The sequence below is a fragment of the Artemia sp. Qi Xiang Cuo genome, chromosome 3 (assembly GCF_049724085.1).
Source record: "Artemia sp. Qi Xiang Cuo chromosome 3, ASM4972408v1, whole genome shotgun sequence".
Classification (NCBI taxonomy): Eukaryota; Metazoa; Arthropoda; class Branchiopoda; order Anostraca; family Artemiidae; genus Artemia; species Artemia sp. Qi Xiang Cuo.
The window spans coordinates 64,742,870-64,769,103 of NC_142796.1; the positions used below are offsets into that span (position 1 = coordinate 64,742,870).

Sequence of the window (26,234 nt, forward strand, 5' to 3'; positions counted from 1 at the left end):
GTCCATCATAGTTAAGGCCAGTAATTATGTTTTTGGATATTACACCCCCCCCCCCCCAAGCCCTCAGAGCAAGGGTCGTTAGTTATGTCCTGGGGGCACATAGCGTTTTTGTGAAATGGGTGGCCATACACACTTTGTCTAGGGCCCATTTGAGTGGAAATTGGAAGTTATAGTGCTCTATTTAAGAGTCCCTCCCGCGACTATCATTTTCCAAAACAAACATTCAATCAAAATTCTGAGACGTCTACTTTCTTCAGCATTGTTGAAAGATCCTATAATTATGCCTTTGGGGCGTTAGCCCTCTCACATTCCCCAGAAAAAGGGCTGTAAGTTAGGCAATTCGTTTACTGTTCACATATAGTATGTTTTATTGAGAAAGGTATGCATATTTGACTTTTACTTCCAAAAAGACAAAGACCATTCAGATGAGCCTTTCAGAGAAGGTTGAGGGGAGTATTGAACTAAATCAAAACACGTTATTTGTATACAGGCTTTCAAAAGACCGTCACTCAGGAATGACTGATTATATTGATTTGTAACTTTCAGGATTTAATAAGGAAGATGAGCAATTGACCAAAAAGGTATTACTTCTACGCTACAGCTACTACTACTACAACTACCACCGTTACTACTGCTACTACTACAACTACAGTACTACATTTAAAATATTGAGGGGAAATTTGAACTAAATGTGGCAAAATATTGAGGGGAAATTTGGCACTATGTGCATTCACATTGTCAAAAGAGCGAATCTCAAGAATGGATTTGAGTATCAAGTTGGAATTTTCAGAAAATGTTTAAAGGGGAAGATTGATTGACAGGCAACACGTGCATGCTACTACTAATACTAAAAAACAACATTGTAGTCAATATCTCTTCTATTAATCTTTATTCATAAATACTTCTAATCTTCTGTACCATTGGATTTACCTAACCGCCAGGAGATAATTTTTAAAACGCTGGAGTTTAGTGGGCTAATGTCCTATTTTCTCCTTTTCTTGATCACTTAGTTCCTTGGGTTGATTAAAATTAAATTTTTTCTCCTATGTTGTGTTTTTAGTTTAATACTGTAACATTGTATGTTAAGTTGTTTTCACTTTTTTTCCTCTCATTTGCCGTATTCCAAAATTTCGTTATTTTTTTACAAACGGTTTATGAATATTTTTGTTATCTTACAGGCATCCTAGCGAAAATGGATGAACTAGTCCCAACTATTCAGTCCCACTTGATAGCATTCCAGCTTCGAGTACTTCAGTAAATTTTATGGTCACTGTCAAAATCAACTGGGATCTCAATATTGATAAATTTCAAGTACTGCAAATAATTAACTAGAAATTATCATTGACTGTGAAATCAGAGACAGGCACGATCAGTCAATACATAATAATTTGTGAGAAGTGCTAGAAAAAAACAACTGAAGCACGCAAATGTTCCAACACTGGTGGTTCATTTAAGATCAACATCTACAGAAACTCAGTCAATTAATAAAAGATAAATGTATTCAAACGAATATTTAAAATATATAGTAACAACTCTCCCAAAAATTGACAAGAATTAATACCCTGAGGAACAACGTTAAGCAACAGTTTCTGATTTGAAAGACATTTCAAAATGATTTACTTTACTTGCATCTTTGTGCATTAGATTTACTAGCCAATTACTAACAGACGATCCAGGATACTTCAGCTTTGGCTCTAACAATAGTGAGGACTCACTAGGAATTTGTGTATTCGCCACCTCATGTACAAAAGGATCGTAATTATTCTCTATTGAACTATCATTAGATGATTTATCACAGTTGTGTCTAAGGTTAGGTGGGAAGGAGTCTAAAGACCGTGTTTCCCTCCAATAACTAGCTTGCGGCACATTTAGAAACTGAACTAGATTCTCTTCACGCATTGAACTACTGCGTTTTCTTCTACGGGGGCACTTATCAATAGTTTCACTAGAATCACAGGCTAAAGGGCTTTGAGCTCGCATAATTTCCTTTCCTTTCAAGTTTGACGGGCTTAAACTGTTTTTTGAGGCACTCCAAAATGACCATTTTCCACTGTCATCGTTTTTACGACAAAGGCACGATTCTGACTGATTTTCCTGAATGGTAGTGTTTGATCCCTCTGTATGAGATAAAGGGTAAACTGAATGGAAACAACTATTATTGGATGTACCTTCGCTGCCATGGTTGTCTCTGGAGCTTATTCTCCGAGCGTCAGATGTGGGGCGACAGAATAGGGGCGGAGGCTCGGGTGTCATGGCGTCTCTGGGTTTAATAGCAAGATCCGTTGTTCCTGTCAGCCAATAGGTCATAACCTACAAAATGAAAATATTAGAAGACAAATTTCGGCAGCTTAAAATTCAAAAATTCGTTAGAAAATAAATTATAGAATCTGACAGACGCTTTTCCTCATTTCTTTCTCCATCTCTCACAAAATCCTCGAATACTCCGTGTTTTCTTTTTTAAATTCAGATTAATTGGAGAAGTGGCGAGGACCGCTCGTATTTTTCCAATTTACTAGTTGTTGTTTTTTTTAAGTAAAGCTACTTTATGAAAAAATATTTTATTTTTAATAGAATAATTGTGTCTCCTCTCTGCAAAATAATTTGTAAACTCCCTCTCCTCTTTTGCAAATAAATTACGGTCTCGACGAAAATTATCAGTTATCTGGCAGATCACATAAGCTTGACTCGCTTGTTTCGATTTATGATAATAATAATCTGTTTTAACCCACTGCACAAGTATGAAATGCACTTAGAGGAGTACAAAGATACGGGTAATTAAAGAAAATTGAAAGCACTTTCAAGAAAAAATTCACGAAAAAAATAATATCTCAGCTACTTAGCCAACACAATTAAGCTATACAGTAAAGTGAAAAGTCGACAATATTTTCTCGACGGTTGCAGAACTTGTCCACAAGCTAGTCCATTTTTGAAGAAATATCAGAAACGCCGTATCTACTGGAGGTAACCCGGTTGCCAATTCAAAGCAGTGACTGCAGAACATATTTGCAAAAACGGAAGAATAGAGATTTAATTTTCTTCTGCTCACATAGTGTGATAGAAAAACTCCACAAAGGAATGAAGAAGAAAACTTGTTCTGCGAAAAAAGCGTTTTAAATCCTGTCCAGGGTTATTTTGTGAAACTGACCTTTAATTCGAGCAAGCAACCCATACGATTTTCTAAGCTTTTCTTTCAACGCTGAGATAACAAGTATTTTAGCAGTTTCAACATTTGAGCCAAACAGGAGACCTAATATTTCAGAGAATACGGACTAACATCGATAGCTACAGGAGGTCACTGAGAAGAACCACAGACGAGAAGCTCGGTTTACGTTGCTGTAATGCGCAAAGGCTGTATCGGACATCTTTCACACTTCTGAGATAAAACTATTTATTAAACTGTTCCCAGAAGGGGGATCAAAAAAGGCTTGAGATGACCAGCAGGAGGATAATCAATCACGTTTTGATCTTCTTGATTTAAATTGCCCTGCTGACCCTAAATCTGAGCAGTTTTTGGAGACTACCTCAGAGGTATGAAAATGTCAGATGAAATGATTGAGCATGACAGCGACAATACTCACAATACTGAGAGCTAATTTACGGATCAAGTCAGAGGTAGTGGGGACAGCCTTCTTTTGGTGCTCCTAATAGCAGTATCCACAATTAGAGATTGATAATTGCATGCTTATTTTCATGGTTAGGTTTGAGTTTTTAAATTTATTTCTAGCCCCCCTCTAATGCTCTAATGCAGCCTTAGGCTATGTAGAAAAAAGTAACATAATAGTTGATGAAAACAGATTCAAAACAGATAAAAATGGGGAAAAAACAAGGTAATATGATTCATTGATACTTGCTGCATTTTACAAAAGTAAGAATTTCATCATTTTTTTCGGTTAGTTCTTTATTTAGCCTAGGGCTTTATGAAACCATTAGAGAGGGGGTTGGGGATCATTTGTCAAAAACACAAAGCAAACCACGAAAATAAGCATAAAATTAGCAATAGAAAAATGTGTATTTTTGTTCTAGCATGTTTCCTTCTCAAGATACCCAATTCTTAACGTTTCAACTACTACTCTTTGAGCAACGCTCCCCATTCTGGGAACGGTTTTGGGAAGAACATGCGAATTTCCCATGTTTAGGCCCAAAATTGTATTTTGAATACCAAAAATACGGAGACTCTTAAAGGTTCAATGGCAAAGGAATCCCTGCCCCCCCCCCCCCCAGTTTGAAATACAAACCATTTATAAAACAGTAGCAATTTTACAATATTTAGACAAACTATGGCAGTTTTCTGAAAGAGAAAACACAAAAAAAGAAAACATTTTATTCAACCTTGCTTATCCCATTTATTACCTGAATACATACCAGATCATATATGAAAAGAATTACATCACAAAAGCGGGAAAACAGCCACAGGACATCTAATGGCCCATTTAAAAATGAATCTTATTAATATCCATATTTATCTAGACCTAATTTAAGCCAATAAATTTTTAACGAATCAGAAAATTCTACAAAAAAAATCGGATAGGCTCAAATTAGCGCAAGCCAAATATTGTTGTTAGTAAAATCTCACTGTGAATATGTTTTAACAAGATGAAGATATCCTATAATTAAGGGTGGTAATAGAGAGGAAAATCTAAATGGCCAGATTTGTCTGCTTCAAACACTTTAGAAAAACAGAAGAAAAACAGGAAGGAAATCTATAAGATATGCAATGTCTGTATCGTATTATAAGTTAGTATGTTCATACTTTTGTAAACTAATGACAAAACACGTTTCTCACCAAAGAGTACGGGTAACTTATAAGAATGGAAACTGACGTTAGTATCGGCAAAAACGATCCTCAACGCCATCTAGCGTTTGACGGCACTTTACTTTTTTCCAGCATTCTAATCGTTTTTTTGCCAGGAATTGAGATCTGACACTTACTACTACACTAACTTTACCAACTACACAAATTAAATGAATTATTCTTATTATTACAGTGAAAAAAATAGCCAAATGTCACCAAAAGCTAGATAGCCCTAAGGGGTTTTTGTTTCGACACTAGTGCCAGTTTTCACTCATGTAGGTTTTTCATACTCTTTGCACCAAACATTACTGGCACAACTATCCATCCAATGTTATCAAGTTATTATTTACCTCTCCCTTTCCTTTCATGGGTACCAAACCCCGTTCCTCAATAGCATATCCCCCAATACGCTCCAGGTATTCTCGGCAACGACCACTTATGTGTATCCTCCAGGCTTCACCTGTTGATTCCATTCGAGAGGCTGTGTTCACAGTGTCACCAAAGAGGCAATATCGAGGCATTGCAAGGCCAACAACACCAGCAACAAGAGGACCTACAATAGACTTGAGTGTGAAAGCCTGCCAAATGTTAAAAAGAATAGCATATTAAACAAAAGAAAATCGAGGGAGAGCGAGGAGAGAGAGAAAGAGGAATCAATTATGGCTAATTTACTGCCTAACATCATTCTTATTCCACCTAACCTCTATAAAAAGCAAAAATTTCTTACTTTATGTAAATCGAGTCTGCTAATTAGAGTCATTAATCTCGAAGAGCTACATAAAAATACAACTCAATGATACAAAGTGTTTTTAAGCAATATTCACTCGTTCAGTAAAGTAAGTTCGTTCGATGTTAGGCAAAGTTATTGTTGTAGCCAATGTCGCATGCTTACTAGCGAGGCCGTATCTAGGGGGGGGGGGATTGAACCCCCTAGAGGTAGGGGTAGGTTAGGGGGTTTGAACCCTCCCCTCCCCCAAAAAATAAAATGTTTGTCCGAATCGTGAAAATGTAACAAAAATGAATATAAACGATTTTTTTATGAGTTTTTTAAAGTTACGTTTTTATAACCCCCCCCCCCCAAAAAAAAAAACAAACTTCTGTCTGCCCCCTCCTCAACACCTCGCTCTTTACGCTAAAGTTTTATAACTTCATAAAGTAAAGTTGTGACAGAGAGTCAAACTTTGTAAAGAGCGAGGTGTTGAGGAGGGGACAGCCCTTTTCATACACGGAATCATTTCTGTTCGTTTTAAGTTTTAATGTTGTTCCTTACTTTCAGTTAAAAAAAAAACATTTTTATTTATTTAATACATCAAAAGAATTGGTTTTTTTGCTCATACCAGGTACATATATACATACACGTGTACTTAAAAGCCAGTGGCCATATACACAAAAAAGACAGAAAAAAATAATAATAAAAATTGAACAAATCAAACAATAGCACTCAACACTTTGAAATTATAACTTCCGCTCCTCTAAAACATTCTCTATAAAACTTCTCACTGCAATAATTAGCTACCTAGAAGAGGTCTCCAAGATACCTGGGAGCAGTGGTGCATCCCCCCAAAAAAGCTATTCCTTAAATTTGCCAAACTTTGGCAATTACTCAGAAAATGTTCCAGGTCATCTCCAAATTCCCCACAAAGGGTGCAAGCACACCTACCTCCCAGGCCATTTTCATCATAAGAATCCAAGTGTCGTAATGTCACACAATTTAATCGCACCAACAACAAAAACTAACGAATATGTAAAATTCATTATGTTTAATGTTGCCTGTCAACTACGAGCCTGAGAAAATTTGCTTCATTTTAGGAAAGGGAAGAAAACCCAGCCTATATTCAAATGATCTTGATGAAAATCACACTACCAGATTCAGCATATCAGAGAATCCTGACGTAGCAGTTTCAAGCTCTTATCTACAAAAATGTGGAACTTTGTATTTTTTTTTGCCTGAAGGAAGATCACGGATACGTGTTTATTTGTTTTTTCATTTTCATCACAATAAATCCATAAATTTATAATGTACGACTGTGTAGCAGCAACTTAGCATTGAATTTTGAATCAAAAGTTATGTATTTTACATACTTCTGCTAGCAAAAACAATGGTAGCGGATTGAGTATTTCCGCTTAAAACACGGAAGACGTACAAAATCAGTATCCAAACCTTGAAAACGTATCAAAAAGTGTTGGTTCATACTCCATTGTGATTTCCTTTACGCTAAGTTTTACAGCAAAAATATCCTCAATAACATTATGTACATACTTTTTTTTTTCTTTTTTAAGCAGACAACTGAGTTTCGGAAAAGAAATCATTAAAACCATAACTCTGACATTTAAATTCCGGAAATAAAAATAAAACTTTGACAATTCTGATACAGTCGGCTCCCAGGTTTCTAACGATTTCTTTTTTTCTTTGAAAAATCAGAAAAGTCGAAATTTAGAACTGGGTGTCAACTATTTTCTATAAAGCGTTGAAACCATGACACGCTAGGAAAATATAAGGGATGATAGCACACTCCGTTCCTCGAAAACTTCTGTTCGTTTTGTCTCTGAATTTCCCCTTTATGGTTCACCATAGAGTTCATTTAAGTCATTTAAGTTCATTAAGTTCATTTAAGTCATAATCCTTTTCAGTGTTTCTGTTTTAAAAATCGAAGCATAACTTAACTCAGAAAAATTAAACGATTTTTTCACTTTTTTTGCCTTTTTCCTTTAAAGTAGATGTTTTTTTTAACACTACGATTTTTGCTTACTAGTGCCGTATATAGCTCTGAATTTGCTTGCAGCTACCGCTGCAACAATGACAAACAAGGTTTTATTGCTCCAAGCCTTTAAGCTAAATTTGCATGTAAATCACCACTTGAAGGTTATAATTAAAGTACAAATCTGCAAGACAAGAAAACCTAACTTAATTTTGACTTTAGTAGCTTGAGAAACAAGTCAGGAGTTGTTTTTTCTTTTTTTTACGTTGTAGACTTCATTACTGAGTTCTCCACTCACAGTGACAAAAAAATAAGTGATGTTAGGAGGGAACCTAAAAAAATGAATGAGTTACTGAAATCAATGTCACAAAATGAATACCTGAATGAATGCCAATCCTCAAAAGGAGCCTATCGTTAGGTCTATGATCAATAGTGAACGTTTTTACTCTTGCTAGTAAATCAAGTGCCATTGACGCGATTTCACCAGCGTGTCTGTCACCATTTCTGATAGGTAAACCTGAGACGACCATATACGCATCTCCAATCGTTTCCACTTTGTACACATCATAGCCACGTATAATACGATCAAAGACTGTATAAAGATCGTTAAGGAGGTTCACTACCTAAAACAGGTGAAAATACGCTTTGGTAATAGGAAATTGTTTGGTAATAGTTAGGAGATAGGTTGGTAAATAGTTTGGTAATAGCTTGGAATTAAAATTACTAGCGTGACTGTCAGCGCAGGGTTTATTAGCTATATTAAATTAATATCAAAAGCAAGCCTAAATTTGATTTAACTGAGGAAAAATGGATCTTAATTATGATCCAAAAGTAAAAGCTAATAGAAAAAAACATAAACTAAAGTTAAAAAAGGGAAAAATTTAAAATTCCGACTTCAATTAATGTTCTAGGTTTTTTGAGATTCAATTTATTCATCAAAAATAGAATTTTATCTTATCTATAAGAAATGTTACATTAACTACAAAAAAATATACTACAAAAATTAACAAGATTTAAAAATAATTATTCTAATGAATTAAAAAACATATCTAAAGAAGATTCTACAGAAAAGTAGCAACAAAACTACTGCTATCAATTACATGAAACAATCAAAGTCATGAAACGTAAAGAAAATTTTTGAGACTTCAACCACCGCATCTACTTGTTTATGCACGCTTCAGCGATACTTTTATTTTATATCCCCGTCTTTGCTCAAGCCTCCTCCTAGGAACCAAACAATTCAAATTAGCAACAATAAGTTAAAAAATACTATTGTTGGGTTACTTATCTTAAACATTTCAATTTTGCTGCTCATTTATTGATTTTAGTTACCCTTTTTTTGGTACAAGCCTAGAATTAGGGCTGTTGAGAGAGAAACATGCTAAGAAAACAACTCTTGCTTCATAATATGCAGAATAATTGTAGTTAATACATTTTGACTTAAGTTCCAATATACTTCACCCCCTCCCCCTCCCTAATGTACAAATGTGTAGCCCAAATTACACCTATTTTTGTTAATACATAAATACAGCTATTCTACATGGGAATAGGGTAGAATAACATCTTTTTTTTTTCATACTTAGCAAACATTAGGAAAATGAACGAAAATGTAGATACGTCTTTCGCATTAAGTTCGGCAATATGTTGGGAGCAGGAAGCATAGCAAAACACAGAAATCAGGGAATGTACCTGAAATACTATCTGAATCGTCCTGAATGTATATGTGTCTGAAGTCTACCTGAATTTTTGAAGTCAATACCTAAATTTCCAAACTCCAACACGGCGGAATCAAGTCAAGTACATCTGCTATGTATCAGTATAGTCATGTATACAGCCATGTATAGTCATGTATGACTCATCCTAGCCGAATGGTTAGCACGCTAGATTTAAAATCCTCGTTCAATTTGGACGAACAAGGGTTCAAACAAGCGAAAACAGAAAAAAAAACTAGCAGCTTTAATGAAATTTCTTCAATAAGGTTGATGACTTTGCTGAAACACGCATGAGGAGGGTGACTATCTTTTTCTTTTATCGGATACGAGCTTGAGCTTTTTCTGACCATCCCCCCTCCCCATTATTCAGCCTCAGTCATCATAAATACGGTCCTTACAATTGGTGGCTAAGTATTATGCGGTCTTATCTCCACTTATTTTATTATTAAATTACAAGTGGTTTTTGACTCTTATATCTGTTTTGTGGTCTTTTAACTGCTTTTAGACAAAAAATCAAACAAATGAAATTTAGGCAAATAATTAAAGTAAATTGCATTATAGAATGCAATTATTTTAAACATAGAAAGACCACTGAATCAACAGCTGTTGTAGAATATTCGTTTATTCGTTTAGAATATTCTTTTCCAATAATAGGGTAAACCATGCTTCCCATCAAATTTTATTGATATCCAGAGTCATCTTCTGTTAAGCGTGCTTTTGGCAAAAATTATCCCCTTTTCCCAGTGGGTTCAAGCCTATATTTGACTCTGAAAACAACTAAGACATTAACCTTCTTACATAGATATCATGATGAATGAAATTTAGGTTAGAAGCTTCAAAACTACATGCTCCTTAGAAACGAGGATTGATATCGAAAGTTAAATTAGTTTTTCGTTTCTTTTTTTTGATAGAAAATATGCCAAAATTTACTTATGCCAAAACATATTCTCGTAGTCAGACCTTTTTAACCACCAGTGTCCAATCAAGTCAAAATTACTTAATGGGCTTATTTTACTATTTGGGGTAATTTTACTACCCAGGCTTTGCTTTAGTGTCATCTGAGATCATATTACCATATGGTTAAAATAACCAGAGAATTTTTCCTAACAGAGCGGGAGGGGGGTTAAAACCCAATTTAGGTCACTGTAATGCCTGGTTTGATTAATCTTGTCTACTTTTCACTACAGCTTTTTTTTATTATTATTTTATTTCAGGGAAATTCCCCCCACCGTGAGCAGGTATGGATGTTGTACCGGGTGAAACACCGGAATTTCCGAAACAGCATAGATCCTGGAGACTGTTTTCACCGGATGACTGGGAGATTAAAATTAAAACCAACAATTAATCCTCTTTTCTATTTTTTCCTGTATGTTTTTTTTCTAGACTTAAAACGTCGCTTCTGAACAGCTAAATTTGTGAGTTAGTCTATTGTGATTTAACTTTATTTAGTACAAAGAATTAAAAAGAATAAGAAACAACTGTTTAGCATACCTGTAAGGGTGTTGATTCGGCTGACATCTGTGTAAACCCAACGATATCACTAAAATATACAGTCACAGCATCGAAAGATTCAGGTTCTACCCCAGTGCCCCGAGTCAATTTTGCAGCTACAGGACTGAAAATAAAAGTCTTATCAGTTCCATAAGCAAAAATAAAGATTTGGGAAAGGAGCGCTCCACCTGTCTTTATGTGGTTCGAATCCATTCCCGATCGTCGACTTGACATGAGCAGTCTTTTGGGCGAGTAGAATAATAATAATATATCAAGCAGTTCGTGCTAATGAACTGTATGTTGTTTTTAAATTAGTGTAGGTGACATTAAAGCTTGACATTAAGTGAAAAATATTATTATGTCACCGAGTGGAGAGGAGGTGGGATTAAAAAAAAAAACAAAAAAAAAAGAACTGTAAGTAAGGAGCGACCCGGCTCAATAGTAACCGAAACTCTAAAAAAGAATTTTGATGTCAATAGATATATCAAAAGAATCGAATTTTTATGCTGATTTCAAATATATAAGTTTCATCAAGTTTAGTCTTGATGAAACTATGCGCCTGAGAAAATTTGCCTTATTTTCGAAAAAAGGGGGAAACACCCCCTTAAAGTCATGGAACTTTAACGAAAATCCCACCATCAGATTCAGCGTATCAGAGAACCCTACTGTAGAAGTTTCAAGTTCCTATCTGCAAAATGATGGAATTATGAATTTTTTGTCAGAAGAAAAATCACGGATGCGTGTTTATTTGTTTGTTTTGTATTTCTTTTTCCCAGGGGTGATCATATCGATCCATTAGTTGGCCCCCTCCTATGCTCATTTTTTTCCCGAAGTCACCCAATTAAAATTTTGAGATAGCCATTTTGCTCAGCACAGTCAAAAATCTAATAAATATGTCTTTCAGGATGACTTAATCCCCACAGTTCCGGGGGGAAGGGCTGCAGTTTATGAACTTTGCCCATTGTTTGCATATAGTATTGGTTATTGGGAAGTATACAGACGTTTCCGGGAAGGATCTTTTTCTGGTGGGGTGGGGGGGTTAGAGCCGGGGGTTACGTGGGAGGATGTTTTCTTGGGTAAGGGACATTGGTATGAATGGGGCGCCGGATTTACCAGCATTATTTAAAAAACGATTAGAAATTAAATTAAAAAAAACAAGTTTTTTCAACTTAAAGCAAGAAGCGACATTAAACTTAAAACGAATAGAAATTATTCCGTATATGAAGGGGGTTGTCTCCTCCTCAATACCTCGCTCTTTACGCTAAAGTTTAAATTTTCTCTCAATTCTTTAAGAACGACTTCTAAAACACTTTGTAAGTTTAATTTGAACAATGAGAAGCTTTTTCAAAAGCACTAAAAAATTTTAGCGTAAAGAGCGAGGTGTTGAGGAGGAGGCAACCCCCTTCATATATAGAATAATTTCTGTTCGTTTTAAGTATTAATGTCGCTTCTTACTTTCAATTGAAAAAAACTTGTTTTTTTTAATTTAATATGTACAAAAGCCAGTGACAAAAGAACAAGACACAAACCAAGAAGTGACGTCACTTAAACATGTAACGCGTAAAGCCGTAAATGCACACCAAAATAAACAAACAAAAAAGGTCTTTTATGGTTCAGACCTAGCATTAGGAATACCCCTAGCTAGTGAACTTTCCCAAAATCCTTTTTCCCTTTATTCTTATTCAATTATTACAATGAATAAAACATTCACTATGTAATCTTTCCTTAAATCTACAACAAGATTTTCCCCCGATTCCCGCACACACTGGTCAAAAGTAAGGACTATTTTTCTGCCTGACCCTGTCCATTTACTTCCTTCTTTCCCAAGTATTAGCCTGTCCACTCTCATATTTACCAAACAACCCAACTCATATAAATGGAAGCTGGATTTTCAATATTGATGGAAAGGTTGTACCTATACAGAGCCCTACACCAACATAGAATATCAAAAATTACTTACCTATCTTTTCTTAAATATAATTTACTATATAATTCCCGTTCTTCCACTACATACAAAATAAATATCATGCATTTAATATACCAAACCTAGAAACTTGCACCCAAGTGCGTTCATGTACGTACCCCTTCCTTAAATCTAAAGTTTTTTTTATTTCCTACGAATTTCAAATATTTTTTGAACACTTAATCTGTATTAGGTTTTTTAATACGGCTCTTTACTTTTCTTTAAAAAACTTCTGTTTTGAAAACTTTTTTTTTAATATGTGTAAGTTTTTGTCAGTTTTCCTGTTTAAGAACTAAAATATTTGATTGTACATAAAGTTTTAGAAACAGACTTGTTTCCTAAAATTTTTGTCTTTTCTGAGGCTCCTTTGGTCCAACAATTTTAATTAAGCTCTCAACACGGTTTGAAGTTTGAAATCAAATCAGAGTAAAAATATCTAAATTTTTCGCACTAAGAATTGATGTAACCACACTTTTCATTCAAAACTGATTGCCCTTGCAAAGATCTTCTTGGTCTAGTTGCGTCACTTGACAAATAAAAGATGAAGGGAGGAGATAGCAAAATTTATCCTTCAAAATTCAGGGGGGGGGGGCAATTTTGATACTTTAATTTTTTTCAATCAAAATACCCCAAGTTATTTTTCAAAATCCAGAGGAGCCCCACCCCCCTCCACTAAATTCACATCCCAGTCTAGGTCAAGTCGATTACCCAAAAGTTTGTTGCCCATCGGAGAAAAACAATGTTTGGTCGATTTTGGGGTTTTACGAATCGATACAGCACATTTTCCCCCAAATATTTGTTTCCCAGTAGGTATTTTCCCCCAAATATTTGTTTCCCAGTAGGCTCGTTAGGCCTAGTATACACGTCCAGTAAATTGCTAGTCGACCGTAGACAAGACAAATTTGGCCTCTTTTGGGCGTCACGAATCAATGCAATAATTTTTCATAGCTTGTCTCTGCCTGCGTACCCTGTAATGCTAAGCCAATCTGAGTAAGCAATTTTTTTTACTAGTTTCGGATGTAACAACCAATCGATACAACTTCTTTTTAAAATATTGTTGTTTTAATTGAGTTCTACTGACCCTGTTTAAATACCCTGTGCTTATCAAAGACGATAACACTTTTGGTCCATTTTCAAGTGTCAAAAACAGTCAAAATTAGTTTCAAATTTGTTTTCTCCTTACGGAACCACCTGGCCTAGAAATTTTGAATGTAATTTTTAGACCAATTAGAGGGATGAAATTCAAGCCCCTGTTTTTGTGTGCTGAATCATTTAGTCTTTTTTCTGGAATCATAGGCAGCGCAATAGCGCTGCCTAAGTAAACAACGATGTTGGCACAATTTTTTTTTCCGGACCAGGGCACTTCGTATAGAAGAAGGTGTTGTAGAAACTTTGAAAGGGGCTCATTTAATTTGAAATTGAAAGTTCTAGTGCTCTTTTTAATAGTCGAAAGGGATTGGATGGCAACCAGCCCCCCACGCCGATCATTTCCCATAACGCATCCAATCAAAATTTTGAGATAGCAATTGTGTTCAGCGTAGTTGAAAGGTAGTAACTATTGAGAAAGGCAATACAAATTAATCTGCATAGTCATTTTGATATACATATGCTGATATTAATTCATTAAAGTCTTAATACTTTTTTATTTCCTAATGTGTTAATTTAAAAAAAAAAAACTGAAACTAAATTTACAAACTGAGCGAGAATATAGGACACCATAGAAAACCATTCTGCATAAAAAAAATATATATATTCTTCAAATAAGTAATAAGGCTTGTAATGCTCAGGAGAACCAACGAATTGCAGCTATGCTACAGGCCGTATCCTGAGGGGGGGGGGGGGTTGTTACCATGTTTGAACCCAACACTCCCTAGTTTTCTAGGCGACACGAAAAACAAAATAGGTATATACATGTTTCTGAGACGTTCCGTGAAGTTTTTTGCATCCCCCCCTTTCTCTGAACTAAAATGCTGGATAAACCCAAGGGTCATATTTATAAGATTTATTTCCGCTGACATTCAATACACATTATTAAATGAAGTTACGCCTAAAGATTAATTTAGAGGAACGTTTTTCTTGGCATTTTCTTCTTTTGTTGTACTTTTAACACGGGGGAAAATTATTAAATTTTGGTTGGAAGGGCATCAGGCATTCTCCAGCAGTATATATCATTATCTTGGATCCCACTTGGATGGCCAATTTTAAGATATATTTTTGCAATTTTAACCACATGATAGTCACCCCTAATGACTGGTAACATTTCGAAATTCGATTGAAAATTGAAAGTTATATTGCCCTTTTTAAGAGTAAAAATTGATTTGTGAGCGACCAGCCCCCTTTCTACGCCCACCAATTCCCTAAGCACATCCAATACAAAAATTTTAAGAAAGGCCATTTTGTTCAGTATAGTTTAAAAGTCCAGTGCCTATGTCTCTTGGGGTGTTACCTCCCTCCCCCCAGCCTTTGAGGTAAGGGCTGTAAGTTATGCAATTCACCCACTGTTTATACATAGTATTTGTTATTTAGAAAGGTGGGCAAGTTTGACATTTAGTGTCCAAAAAGACGAAGGGCATTCAGGTAAACATTTCAGAGAATATTGAGAAGAGTGTTAAACTAAATCAAAATGCGTTATGAGCACACGGGTTGTCAAAAGAGAATTCATAATAGAAAATTATGATTTTTCTTTTTAACTATCCACCATTTTTACGACAATGAGTCCAAAAAGGCGATTTATAGGTACTTTCGCGGAGGAAGGTTCCAATATATATATTTTTGTATAGGAAATTCTAAAATATATTAAATTCTAATTTAAATTTAAATTCTAATATATGATAGACAGATTGTTTTGGGAACCTTTTATACTAAAAGCCACTTAGGAAACATTTGTGAAGCCCTGCTTTACTAAGAAAGCGTCATTTCAATTAATTTCTCACTTTCTACGGTTTAAATGTTGTTAACTTTAGTTAATTATTAAAAAGGAGTAGACCCGAAGTACACAAAGAAAATATTAGTTATTAAAAGAAAATTTCAAGATCCGGCAGTTGAGCCAATTCTATTTCAGAGGATCTATTGCCATCTCACATTACTATAAATAAAAGAAAGATAAGGTGACTTTTATGCGCCCAACCCTCCTTAAATTTTTTTTTCCTCTAATGATGTCTGTCGTCCTTATATTTACTTAGGCAATGACGTCAATTTGGCCCCATTTTTACCCCTCCTCTCTAGGTTTCGAAAAATACCTTTTTTCCGAAATTTTTGTCAATTGATACCACTGTTAAGACCCAATCTAGGCACCGAAGAACTGACTTGAATTTTACCGAAAAACTTGTTTATTTGAAGTACCTTACATCTAACCTTCTAATTCTTATGAATCTTGCTCTTTGTATCTCTATTTGTTTGTATAATTCAAAACATTTGGATTCTTTGTACATTTATTTAACACATTTTAACAGAAATAAAAAAAAGAACACTTAATTTTAACTAATTCATTTGACCAAAATTCACAATGGAGATAAGCTCCAGTCACTGTAAATTTTAACTTCACACACAAGGTCGCTCCTAAGATATTGCTGGCACGCCGTTTTGAAAATCTCCATGTAGACAACGTCTTGAAATTCTGTTCAGCTTCCTTCCTCAATATTCCCTGAAAATTTCACTATCACATTCCCTTAGCCATGGTTATAATAGTAGTGACAGTAGTACTATTAGAAGTGCTCTTAGCACTAGTTGCAGGACTAGTAGTGAAATTAACAGCAATAGCACAAGCACTAGTAGATGCAGTGTATACGTGCATGGTACCTTTTGGCCAGTTGAATATCCTTCCTCATCAAGTTCTAGATGTTTCAACTTAATACAATTAGCCGTTGCTATGATATTGGCAAAATGGCCTTTTGATAACCTGTATATTCATAGTGTTTAATTTAGTTCAACTTACCCATCAACACTTCCTGAAATTTTCATCTTAATACTCTTAGCGTTAGTAGTAGTTGCAATAGAAGTAGTAGTTGCACCAGTAGTAGAAGTAGCAATGGTAGTAGTACTAGTAGTTTACGTGCACATATTGCCTTTTGGTCAATTGAGCTTTCCCTTTAAGCATTCCCTGTAAGGTCCAACTTAATTCTCTAATCCATTCCTGAGATACACTCTTTTGACAATCTGCATGCACATCAAATTCCTCTATATTCTGTCAAATTTTCATCTTCAAATCCTTAGCATAGGAGCAGAAGCAGTAGTAACAGCAGTAGCAGCAGTATTAATAGCAGTAGTAGTTTCCACATGTTGTTTTTAGCCAGTTGAACATCCCCCTTCCCCATGATGCCCTTGGAAGTTTCATCTTGATATCGATCAGCCGTTCCAAAGATATTGGTGATCCACCCTTTTGACAATCTGTGTGCACATAGGCCTAGTATGTTTTGATTTAGTTCAACTTTCCCTTCAACATATCCTAAAATTGTCATTTCAAGTTCCTCGGCCATAGTAATAGTCGCTACAGAAGCAGTAGTTGTAGCTGCAGTAGTTGTTTGAGTAGAATTAGTAGTAGCGTGCAAATACTGACTTTTGGTGAATTGATCTTCCCCTTTAAGCATTCGCCGAAAGTTCCAACTTAATACCCTAACACATTCCTGAGATACTCCATTTCGACGATTGTATACACAGAGTATGTTGTGACTTAGTTCAAATTTCCCCTCTAATTTTTCTAAAATTTTCACCTTAAATCCCTTAGTCTTAATATTACTAATATCAATAAAGTAATGACAGTAGCAGGGGCAGTAGTAGCAATAGTAGTAGTGTTGTAATAGTAGTAATAGCAGTAATATTAATAGCAGTAGTAGTATGCACATGTTGCCTCTTGGCCAGTTGAACATCCCTTTCATGATGCCCTGATAGTTTCAGCTTGATAAGGTAAGCTGTTCCAAAGATGTGACTGATTCGCCCTTTCGACAATCTATATACAAATTGTATTTTTTTATTTAGTCCTCCTTTCCCCTCAACATTTTCTCAGTTTTTCGCTTCAATACCCTCAGCCTTGGTTGTACTCACTGCAGAAGCAGTGGTTGTAGTGGTAGCAGTAGTTGTAGTAGCAGCGGCTGTAGTAGTGGCTGTAATGGTAGCAGCAGTAGTAGTAGCGTTCAAATATTGCCTTTTTGGTCAATTGATCGTCCCCCTTATCATTTTCTGAAAGTTCCAAATTAATACTGTCAGTAATTTCTGAGTTACGCCCTTTTGACAACCGCGTGCTCATAACACATTGTGATTTATATTAACACTCCTCTCAATATTCTCTGAACTGTCCTGAATGCCCTTCGTCTTTTTGGACACTAAATGTAAAACACGCCCACCTTTCTAAATAACAAATACTACATGTCAACAATGGGTGAATTACATAACCAGAACATGTTTTGCACTTAACTGAAAAAAAAATGCATTTTAAATGTTTTAACTTTAATAAATCGAAAGTTATTAAGACTCTAAGGCATAAATATCAGCATATGTATATTCGATTGACAATGCACATTCAATTTTTTTCAGTAAAATGCAAATTATGTTCTTGTCTTGAGAAGGCATGGGAGATGTCAGGCCTACTCATGTTAATTTCTGCTCGTTTTGAGTTTTACTCAGTTATTTATTGTAATTTTTGTTCGTTTCGGGTTTCATTTATTTTTTTCATGGTAATTTGTAGTAGTTTTACGTTGGGTAGATTATTCGATTGTATTTCTGGTCATTTTTGGTTTAATGAGGTTCTTTACTTTTCTTCGAAAAATTTATTTTGTGGAAAAAGTTTTTTTTAGATTAATGACTAAAAACATTACTGACAAGTCGAGTAACTCCTAAACAAAAGGGTCACGAGTCTTAGCTGATCAGAAAAAAATTAGGACCCGTTTTCGGGCAAAACTAAGTTTCTACCTTTTGTGTGCACAAGGATCCCCTTGATACAACATCTTATGGACACAGGTTTCAAACTTTTGATGGAAAAAATGCCAGTCCTTTTTGGGAGGAGCCAATAATCAGGAGACAAACTAATTTCGGCACTCGTTCTCTTTTCCCTAAACATAATAGCTGAGGTACCATTTCCCTCCCCAGATACCACCTGAAAGTTGAAGTTGACTCCACTCCCCGGTTATTCCCGATATATTACAAATACGCTATTTTGATAGCTTGATTGGAAGGGCGTATCCAGGACTTTTTTTTCGGGAGGGGGTTTACTTTTTTTTTTTACGAAACGGATCCAAAATTTGTTTACATGCATTTCTGTTACCTTTTAAGAGTCGAACAATTTTTTTCAGAAGGGTCAACCCCAGTAGCCCCCCCCCTGGATACGAGGCAATCACCCTTGCCTAAATGAAAATATTATCTTAATTTAACTTACTTCTTCACCGTCAATAGATTCAAATCTCTACTTGAGCTGATAGCACCGAAACCTTTAGTCATATCGAAGACGTACATTTTTTAGCACCAATATCCCCTCCCTCTAAACCCACAACTCGGTAAGTTTGAGTTGTGTCCTCACAAGCCTTTCCACAGATATTGCAGATATGCCATTTTGATAACTTGGTAATATATATTGTCTTTTTGATTTGCAGCACTACTTAAATATGCATAGATCGTAAGTCCCAAAGGAGCTTAGAGTGCAAACACGTTTTGATGGATCGGAAACAAATATTTAGGTACTTTTACCCTCAGCCCAGCATAAGATTTTAAGTATCCTTGCCCTACCCTCCCCTTTTCCTTTCCCCAATAGGACCTGAAAATTTCAACTCCGCCTCTCGAGCTATTCACGAGATATTGCGGATATACCATTTCAGTGAACTGGATACGCATAATATCTTTCAATTCACCTCCCCCTCTTTCACCATGTCATAAATTAGGCGTCCTAGAAGTTTCGACTCAATACTCCAAACCACGCCCAAGCTATTGTAGATAATTTGAAAACTCGGGCATACACAACGTCTTTTGATTTACTTGGGAAATGTCAATTTTAGAGTACATCCTTGGAAAACTTTGAGAATCTTGGCCTGACGAGCGATCCAAATAGAGCCGCCTTTTCAACAAAGAACTATCTGTGAATAATGGTTAATTTTATAATTAAGGTCATTGGCCCAGGGCTGTGTGGATGATGTTGACCCCAGAGACATACTTATTACATCCTCTGAAGTTTCTGAACAAAATAACTGTCTCAAAATATCGGTGCAATATCTTGGAGGTTAAGGGGGCTGGGTACCAGTAAAAGGCACTTGGCAGCGGCTGGTTGTCCCCCAGCAACTTTAAGCCCTTAAAAAGGGCGCTGTTACTTTCAATTTCCAATCTAACGACCCCCCTCCCGAGTTTCTCTGACCAGCCCTTCTTTACGAAGAGGCCAGGAATAAAAAAAAAATTGGCCTTTTCTAACCCTTTTTCAGTCCCTGTTTCAGGGGAACTAATATTTTTTCTTCTATCTTTCCTTCTACATTAGGTTCCTCTTGGGCCTAGGATTAAGGCTGAAAGTTTCGAACTGACCAGATGCAAAAGGTTTTCAGCCCTTTTCAGGGTCCACTACACCGCACCAAAACTCTAAAAAAGGCACTGGAAATTCCAATTTGCAATTGAATGAGCCCCTTCCCCAGTAGTGTCAAATCACCGAAAGTAAGTGTGAGGTGCGCAACATAATTTGTCGAAATCTAGGGAGGCGATTTTTTTCAATATAAATAAAAAAATGTATATTAATGAAAATACAAAAAAAGTATTTTTCAGAATCTAGGGAGGGATATGAAATCCCCCCAATTGACGGCCCGGCCCCTCCAAGTTTCTATGACCACTCCTACCAAGCGAAGTAGCCAGGGAAAGAAAAAGTAATATATGGAAGGCCCTTGGCTCTTTACTTATGTATCTTTAGGTTTATTTTAGTTTAGGTATAATGGAGGAACACTGAAGTTATGCTTAAGAAAAACCAAACAGTGGTAAATCCTGAGGGGGGGGGGCGTTCCCATGGGTTGTCTTCAGGTTTTACCTATACTTTTACGAATCTGTTGTGCTAATTAAACAATAAAAATTCTAGGCCCTCAAAAAGGTAAGTTAGAAAAAAGAGTCAATAAACAACGTTCATTTTCTTGATTTACTTACGCAGGTAGCATTCTATGCAGCAGATCCTCAGTTTTCTGCTTTTCTTCAAATAAAAGTCGGGTCCTCTCGTCAACTAAGTCTTCTAAATTATTCGCATATTTTACCATCATTTCCATCATTTGATCCATTATGTCTTTTTTCCTAAAACGACAAAGGTTATATGATTTGATTAAGGCCAAAACTAAATATATTTGTTGTAGGGGAAGAGAAGTCAGACATCAACAATTCATCTCCATGAAAAAAACTTTGGAGCAAAACTGACTTGAAGTTTGGAAACTTTCTGATTTACTCGTTACGCAGGCTATGAATTCAGAAGTTGGGGACAATGATCATAGAAGCCCAAACAAACCCCTCGAAATTTTCTCAAAACTTAAAGTTTAATATAATGAGTTGTATCCCGATTGACTGGAACAAAAAAGCTGCTCACCTTTTTTTGGCAGAAGGTGGTTCAGGCACTCAGGACAAGTTTCTGCGCAAAAAAATCCCATGGAGCAAGAGCTAATGGAAAGCTCTTTCTATCTCTTAAAACCCATTTCAGTTGCATTCAATTGAAATCGGTTCACAAACCGATTTCAGTTTCCACCGCACACACACCCATGTTACTTCCCAAGCTGGAAGTAACATGCTAGAGGGCTGGACACAAATGGCACTTTTCAAGCTAAAAGAACGGCCGGAGTTACCAGGCAATTGATCAAAAATCGCTTCCCATGAAAAAGTTGTAACTTCACTTTTTTTAATTTTACCACAATCATCGAATCGATGCTCGAAATTTACAAAACTCTCTTCAAGCCCCCTTATCCCCCAAAATGTAAAGCTATTTCAGATTTCATTTACGTTGTTCTGTATTTCTTCGTATGATCCAAGCCACTTGTTTTTGTCTTTTATTTCAGTGGCCCACTCAACCAACATTACCCCCCCCCCACGAAATCAATTCCAGCGTGCTAATGAAAAAAGGTCTTATATCGTCTATGGACAAAAGATCAAATTATCCTGAAAATACAATGCAGTTTTCTATACAAGGCCTTTTCCGCCGTCCAAACATCAACTGCTAGCTAACAATTTCCCCAACAATTACGTTTCTGCCTTACAAACAAAAACTCTTAAATAAAACTATTAAAGAAATTACCCTAACAAATCAAATCATTTTTTGGAGAAAATTGTTGAATAATTTCAAGTGTAATATTCAAAACCAGAAAATACTGGAAAGCAGGATACCTAGTTTTTATGCTTACAAAAGAAACAGACAATTCAAGACTGCTATTACCTCTTGAGAAAACGTTTAGACAAATTGAAGACAAAAACTTTTTGGACTATTCTGACCTGCCCAATGTAATCACTTATTTTTTAGTTTTTGCTTTGAGCTCCCCTTAGACCGACAAACAGTCTCTGAACTTTTTAAGTCTTATTTCGAAGCTTGTATTTTTGAATATCCGGCCCAATTATTACATTCCTGCCAATTGTTAGCCAACAATTATGATTCCGCAAATACTGTTAGCTAACAACTGGAGGGCGAAAAAAATAGCCTATGATCAAGGATTATAAGCGCCTCTGTCCAAATAACTAAATTAGGTCCTTCAACCTCTCTGAGAGCTTTTATTAATATTATGATCAATTACCAAAGCGTTTTAAGTTTGTAGATGACAAAGCTACTTTAAGTTTGAGACATGTTAGTACTCTTACAAAAGAACTTATTACTGACTCTTTACTTAAGAAATTGACATAAGTCTTGACAAGTAAAGCCTAATTTGAATAGTAAAAAAAAACTCTTGTGTCATTCTCTCTCTCTCTCTCTCTCTCTCTCTCTCTCTCTCTCTCTCTCTCTCTCTCTCTCTCTCTCTCTCTCTCTCTCTCTCTCTCTCTCTCTCTCTCTCTCTCTCTCTCTCTCTCTCTCTCTCTCTCTCTCTCTCTCTCTATGTATCTCAAATGGTTAAATCCGCGTTCTAATGACTAGTTTAAAAACCCTTTACTATTCTTAAGTTGGCATTCATTTGACATCCATATCTCACTAAAGACGAGACATCTAAAATTCGAAAAAACTAAAACAAGGTCTAATAATTCATAGAAATAAATAAATAGGGCAGAAATGGCAAAAAAAAAAAAAAAATCTCGGTTTTTCCTTTATGAGGGAGAAAGAAATTTATTCTAACCAAAGAAAAATGCAACTTCAGTTAAAAAATACAACTTCACTACTTATGAAGATGGTTTAAGTTAGCTTCATTTGATTTCCTTTGAAGCGAGACAGCATAAGGTTAGTTGAAGTACCCCCCCAAAAAAAAAAAAAAACTTCGGCAAATGAAAGATATACTGACTCATTGGAACAGTTTTTTATTCTTCGCTTTAATCAATTGTTTATTACTTGACATTTTACTTTACATATATGTTTTGACCTTGAAGCAGCACCTGCTTCTTCCGATTTTTGCTGTCACTATTTTATTTCTACTTCTTTGTCTTTTTGTTTTAATATCGTTATACTAGTGTTAGTTCGAAGCTATTGTAGCGAATAAACATGTTCTTGTTCATTATTCACCTCTTTTGCGCAGCAGAATTTTGATACAGTTTTTTTTAGCTCCTCTCCCCTCATAAATTCATGATTTTGAAAGGAGAAAAGGGAACATGCACTTACATTCCTTCTTTCATAGGAGTAAGCTTTGCCCTAATTTCCTTAAAATTCGGCCGGGACATCGGATCCTCTGCCCAACAATCTTGCATACATTGAATGACATATTCAGGACAGGAAAAACTGGTGTCATTCTCAAGACAGGCGGCTATAGTAGGTCGAAACGGGACAGCCGGGTTATCAGGGCAGCCGTATGTGACATATTGAATAATATCTGTAATAGAAAAGATTTAAAGATGCACCGTTGTCAACTCGAACGCGGGAAAGGGCAGGGGATGGGGTCTCAAGACACAGCTTATCACAATTTCTCAAATGACTTGTAATTATTTTTCATTCATTTTCCGTTTTTGCCATTTCCCCAGCTCCTCCAAATATAAGACATAATCCTTGCGTACCCGTGTGCTCTCGGTGCTTTATAGCCTATGACATAACTTGAACAATTTAAAACATTTTTGAAACCCTCTAATTTTTTTACGGAAATCCTCATACCCATACATATGGAATTAGTCCCATAAGATTGGAAAATAAGCCGAGTAAAATGCTACCCAGGCTTAAATGCCTGGGTAGTTTCAGGCACCCCGGGAAAATACTTATCTCCCTCATAGAGCACAAGGGTATAGCGAACAATATTCTAGAACGTAAAACCCCAAAATTCTTTTAATTAGTAGCTGTTTTGTTGAAAGTAAAATATAAGGAAATGAGAGTCAATAAAGTTAGAAAATAGGAACAGGTTGTTGAACCGCTATTTAACAAAAATATTAGAAATTGATTTTGTTGGAGCCTTAAACTATTTTTTTAGATTTTATCCACGCCTTAAATAGGTGCCTTTATTCTGGCCAAAAAAAGTTTACGCAATGGATGCAGCACAACGACATAGTTATTCATGTTTTATCCGTAATAATATCTAGCAGCAAAAACAGACACCAAATTTTCGTATATGCAAACTTTCTACAGTATTCCAATGCCCTGCTGGCCCAAATGGAAAAAAGGGACACCTCACTGCTACATACCCTGAGGATTTTCAGTCAGGTATGTTGTTTTTTTTAGGGGAGAGGGAGGGAAGAGGTATGATTTCCCCCCCCCCTCCACCAACCCCTCTAGATATTGAAAAATACCTTTTTCTTGAAACTTGTGTAGAGAAAAATCGCTAAAACAACCGAATTCCTCCCATCCCTTTGGGTTTTAGAAATACACTTTGCCTCAACTAGTCGTAAAGAGAACACTGTGTTTCCATTGCGTAAAAAGAAACACGAACAAAGGTTTCACTGAGATCTAAAGGCTAAAATTTGAGTTACGTAAAGCCAAAAGAAAGAGAAAACAACAACATTTATATACACTTTATAGTGGAATTCGATAGCAAAATCTTCAACACTAGATAACAGGGTAGCTTTTCATTCACGAAGTTGATTTTTTCTTAAACCCCTTATTTTTTCTTAAATTTTCTCGTCAACCAGCCGGTAATCTATTTCTTTGTTATCTTAAACGAACACAATTTTTAACTGCATAGTTTAAATGTTTAAAACACATCCGGCAAGCCGTCCAGACCTGGATGCACATGACAAATAGACGAGAGAAATCTGACACAAATTAAAAAACGTCTGTTTTTACTTAAACACTGTATGAAACCAGGGTTAACATGTCGAAATAAAAATGATCTTGATAAATTTAAATACCCAACTAGCTGCAAAAACAACACTGTTTTTCCATTACACAAATAGAAACACCAACAGAGGTTTTGCTGAGATACATTTTTTATCCCTTTTTACATTTTCCTCTTCTGAGGGTGTAAATTTTTTTTCAGTATTTTCCTATCCTGTTGAAATGGATTTGTAAGTGTGAAATTGAAATATCTTACTATGCTTTTAGATTCTTTCAATCCATCTTTTGCCCATTTCGGTTAACTTAATTAAAAAATTTTATAACATATAGCATCAAACCAAGTGGCTGCCCAAAGTAAGCCACAAAAACATTTGATACTGGGCGACCACACATATAACAAACGCTTAACAAACAAACAAAACAAAAACGAGCGAAAAAGGGAATAAAATAGCCAAGTTATGACTGATCTCTTTCATAAAAATAAAAATCAATATGCAAAAAACAATAATAATAACCAACTTTCACTTCCTTTTTTGAAAGCTTCATCACCTAATTTTTTATTTTCATTTAGTTTTTTTTTGCTTTTCATAGAAGTAATTTTAGTGAGATCAAGCTGATAATAAAAATCAATAAGTCTCTAATAAAGATTGAATAAAAAAACAAGTTTTTTTTAACTGAAAGTAAGGAGCAACATTAAAACTTAAAACTAACAGAAATTATTCCGTATCTGAAAGGGGCTGTCCCGTCCTCAATACCTCGCTCTTTACGCGAAAGTTTTTTATTGGTTTAAAAAATAAAGTCGTGTGACAGATTCAAGCTTTAGCGTAAAGAGTGGGGCGTTGAGGAGGGGAGAGCTGATTTCATGTACGAAAAAATCTCTATTCATTTTAATTTTTAATGTCACTTCTTACTTTCAGTTAAAAAAACTTGTTTTTTTATTTAAATTCTGAACGTTTTTGAATTAATGCAGCTTTGATTTTGCCTCACCGTACATGAATAATTAAAACAAAATTTGTATATTAATTTTACTTTTTTGGCTAAATTGCTTTCTCGAAATTTTGCTCTGACGTAACTTACGAATTAACTTACGTAACGAACTTCTATATTCATATGCTTTATTATGTATATTAGGGAGTTTGCCCCCTAGTCGATACCTTGCTCTTTACGCTAAAGTTCGAATTTTGTTCGAATCAAAACACCCTGAAACCCAAAGGCCGGTTAATTAGAATAGATAGCTCTTTTTAAAGAACTAAAAAAAACTTTA

At 35.5% G+C, this 26,234-nt stretch overlaps 1 protein-coding gene across 1 annotated transcript in view; it reads right to left on the bottom strand.

Annotated features, from left to right (window-relative positions):
- Positions 1–1,464: 1,464 nt before the first annotated feature.
- The window catches only part of LOC148954418 (receptor-type guanylate cyclase Gyc76C-like), a 269,197-nt gene continuing 244,427 nt past the window's right edge, over positions 1,465–26,234 (bottom strand). The window contains exons 15-20 of the mRNA XM_089086478.1: positions 23,378–23,585; positions 20,755–20,895; positions 10,695–10,818; positions 7,871–8,114; positions 5,143–5,345; positions 1,465–2,310 (exon numbers count right to left, since the gene is read on the bottom strand). Coding sequence (XP_088942604.1) covers positions 1,576–2,310; positions 5,143–5,345; positions 7,871–8,114; positions 10,695–10,818; positions 20,755–20,895; positions 23,378–23,585 — 1,655 coding nt within the window. The 3' untranslated portion in view covers positions 1,465–1,575. The remainder of the gene's footprint in view (positions 2,311–5,142; positions 5,346–7,870; positions 8,115–10,694; positions 10,819–20,754; positions 20,896–23,377; positions 23,586–26,234) is intronic.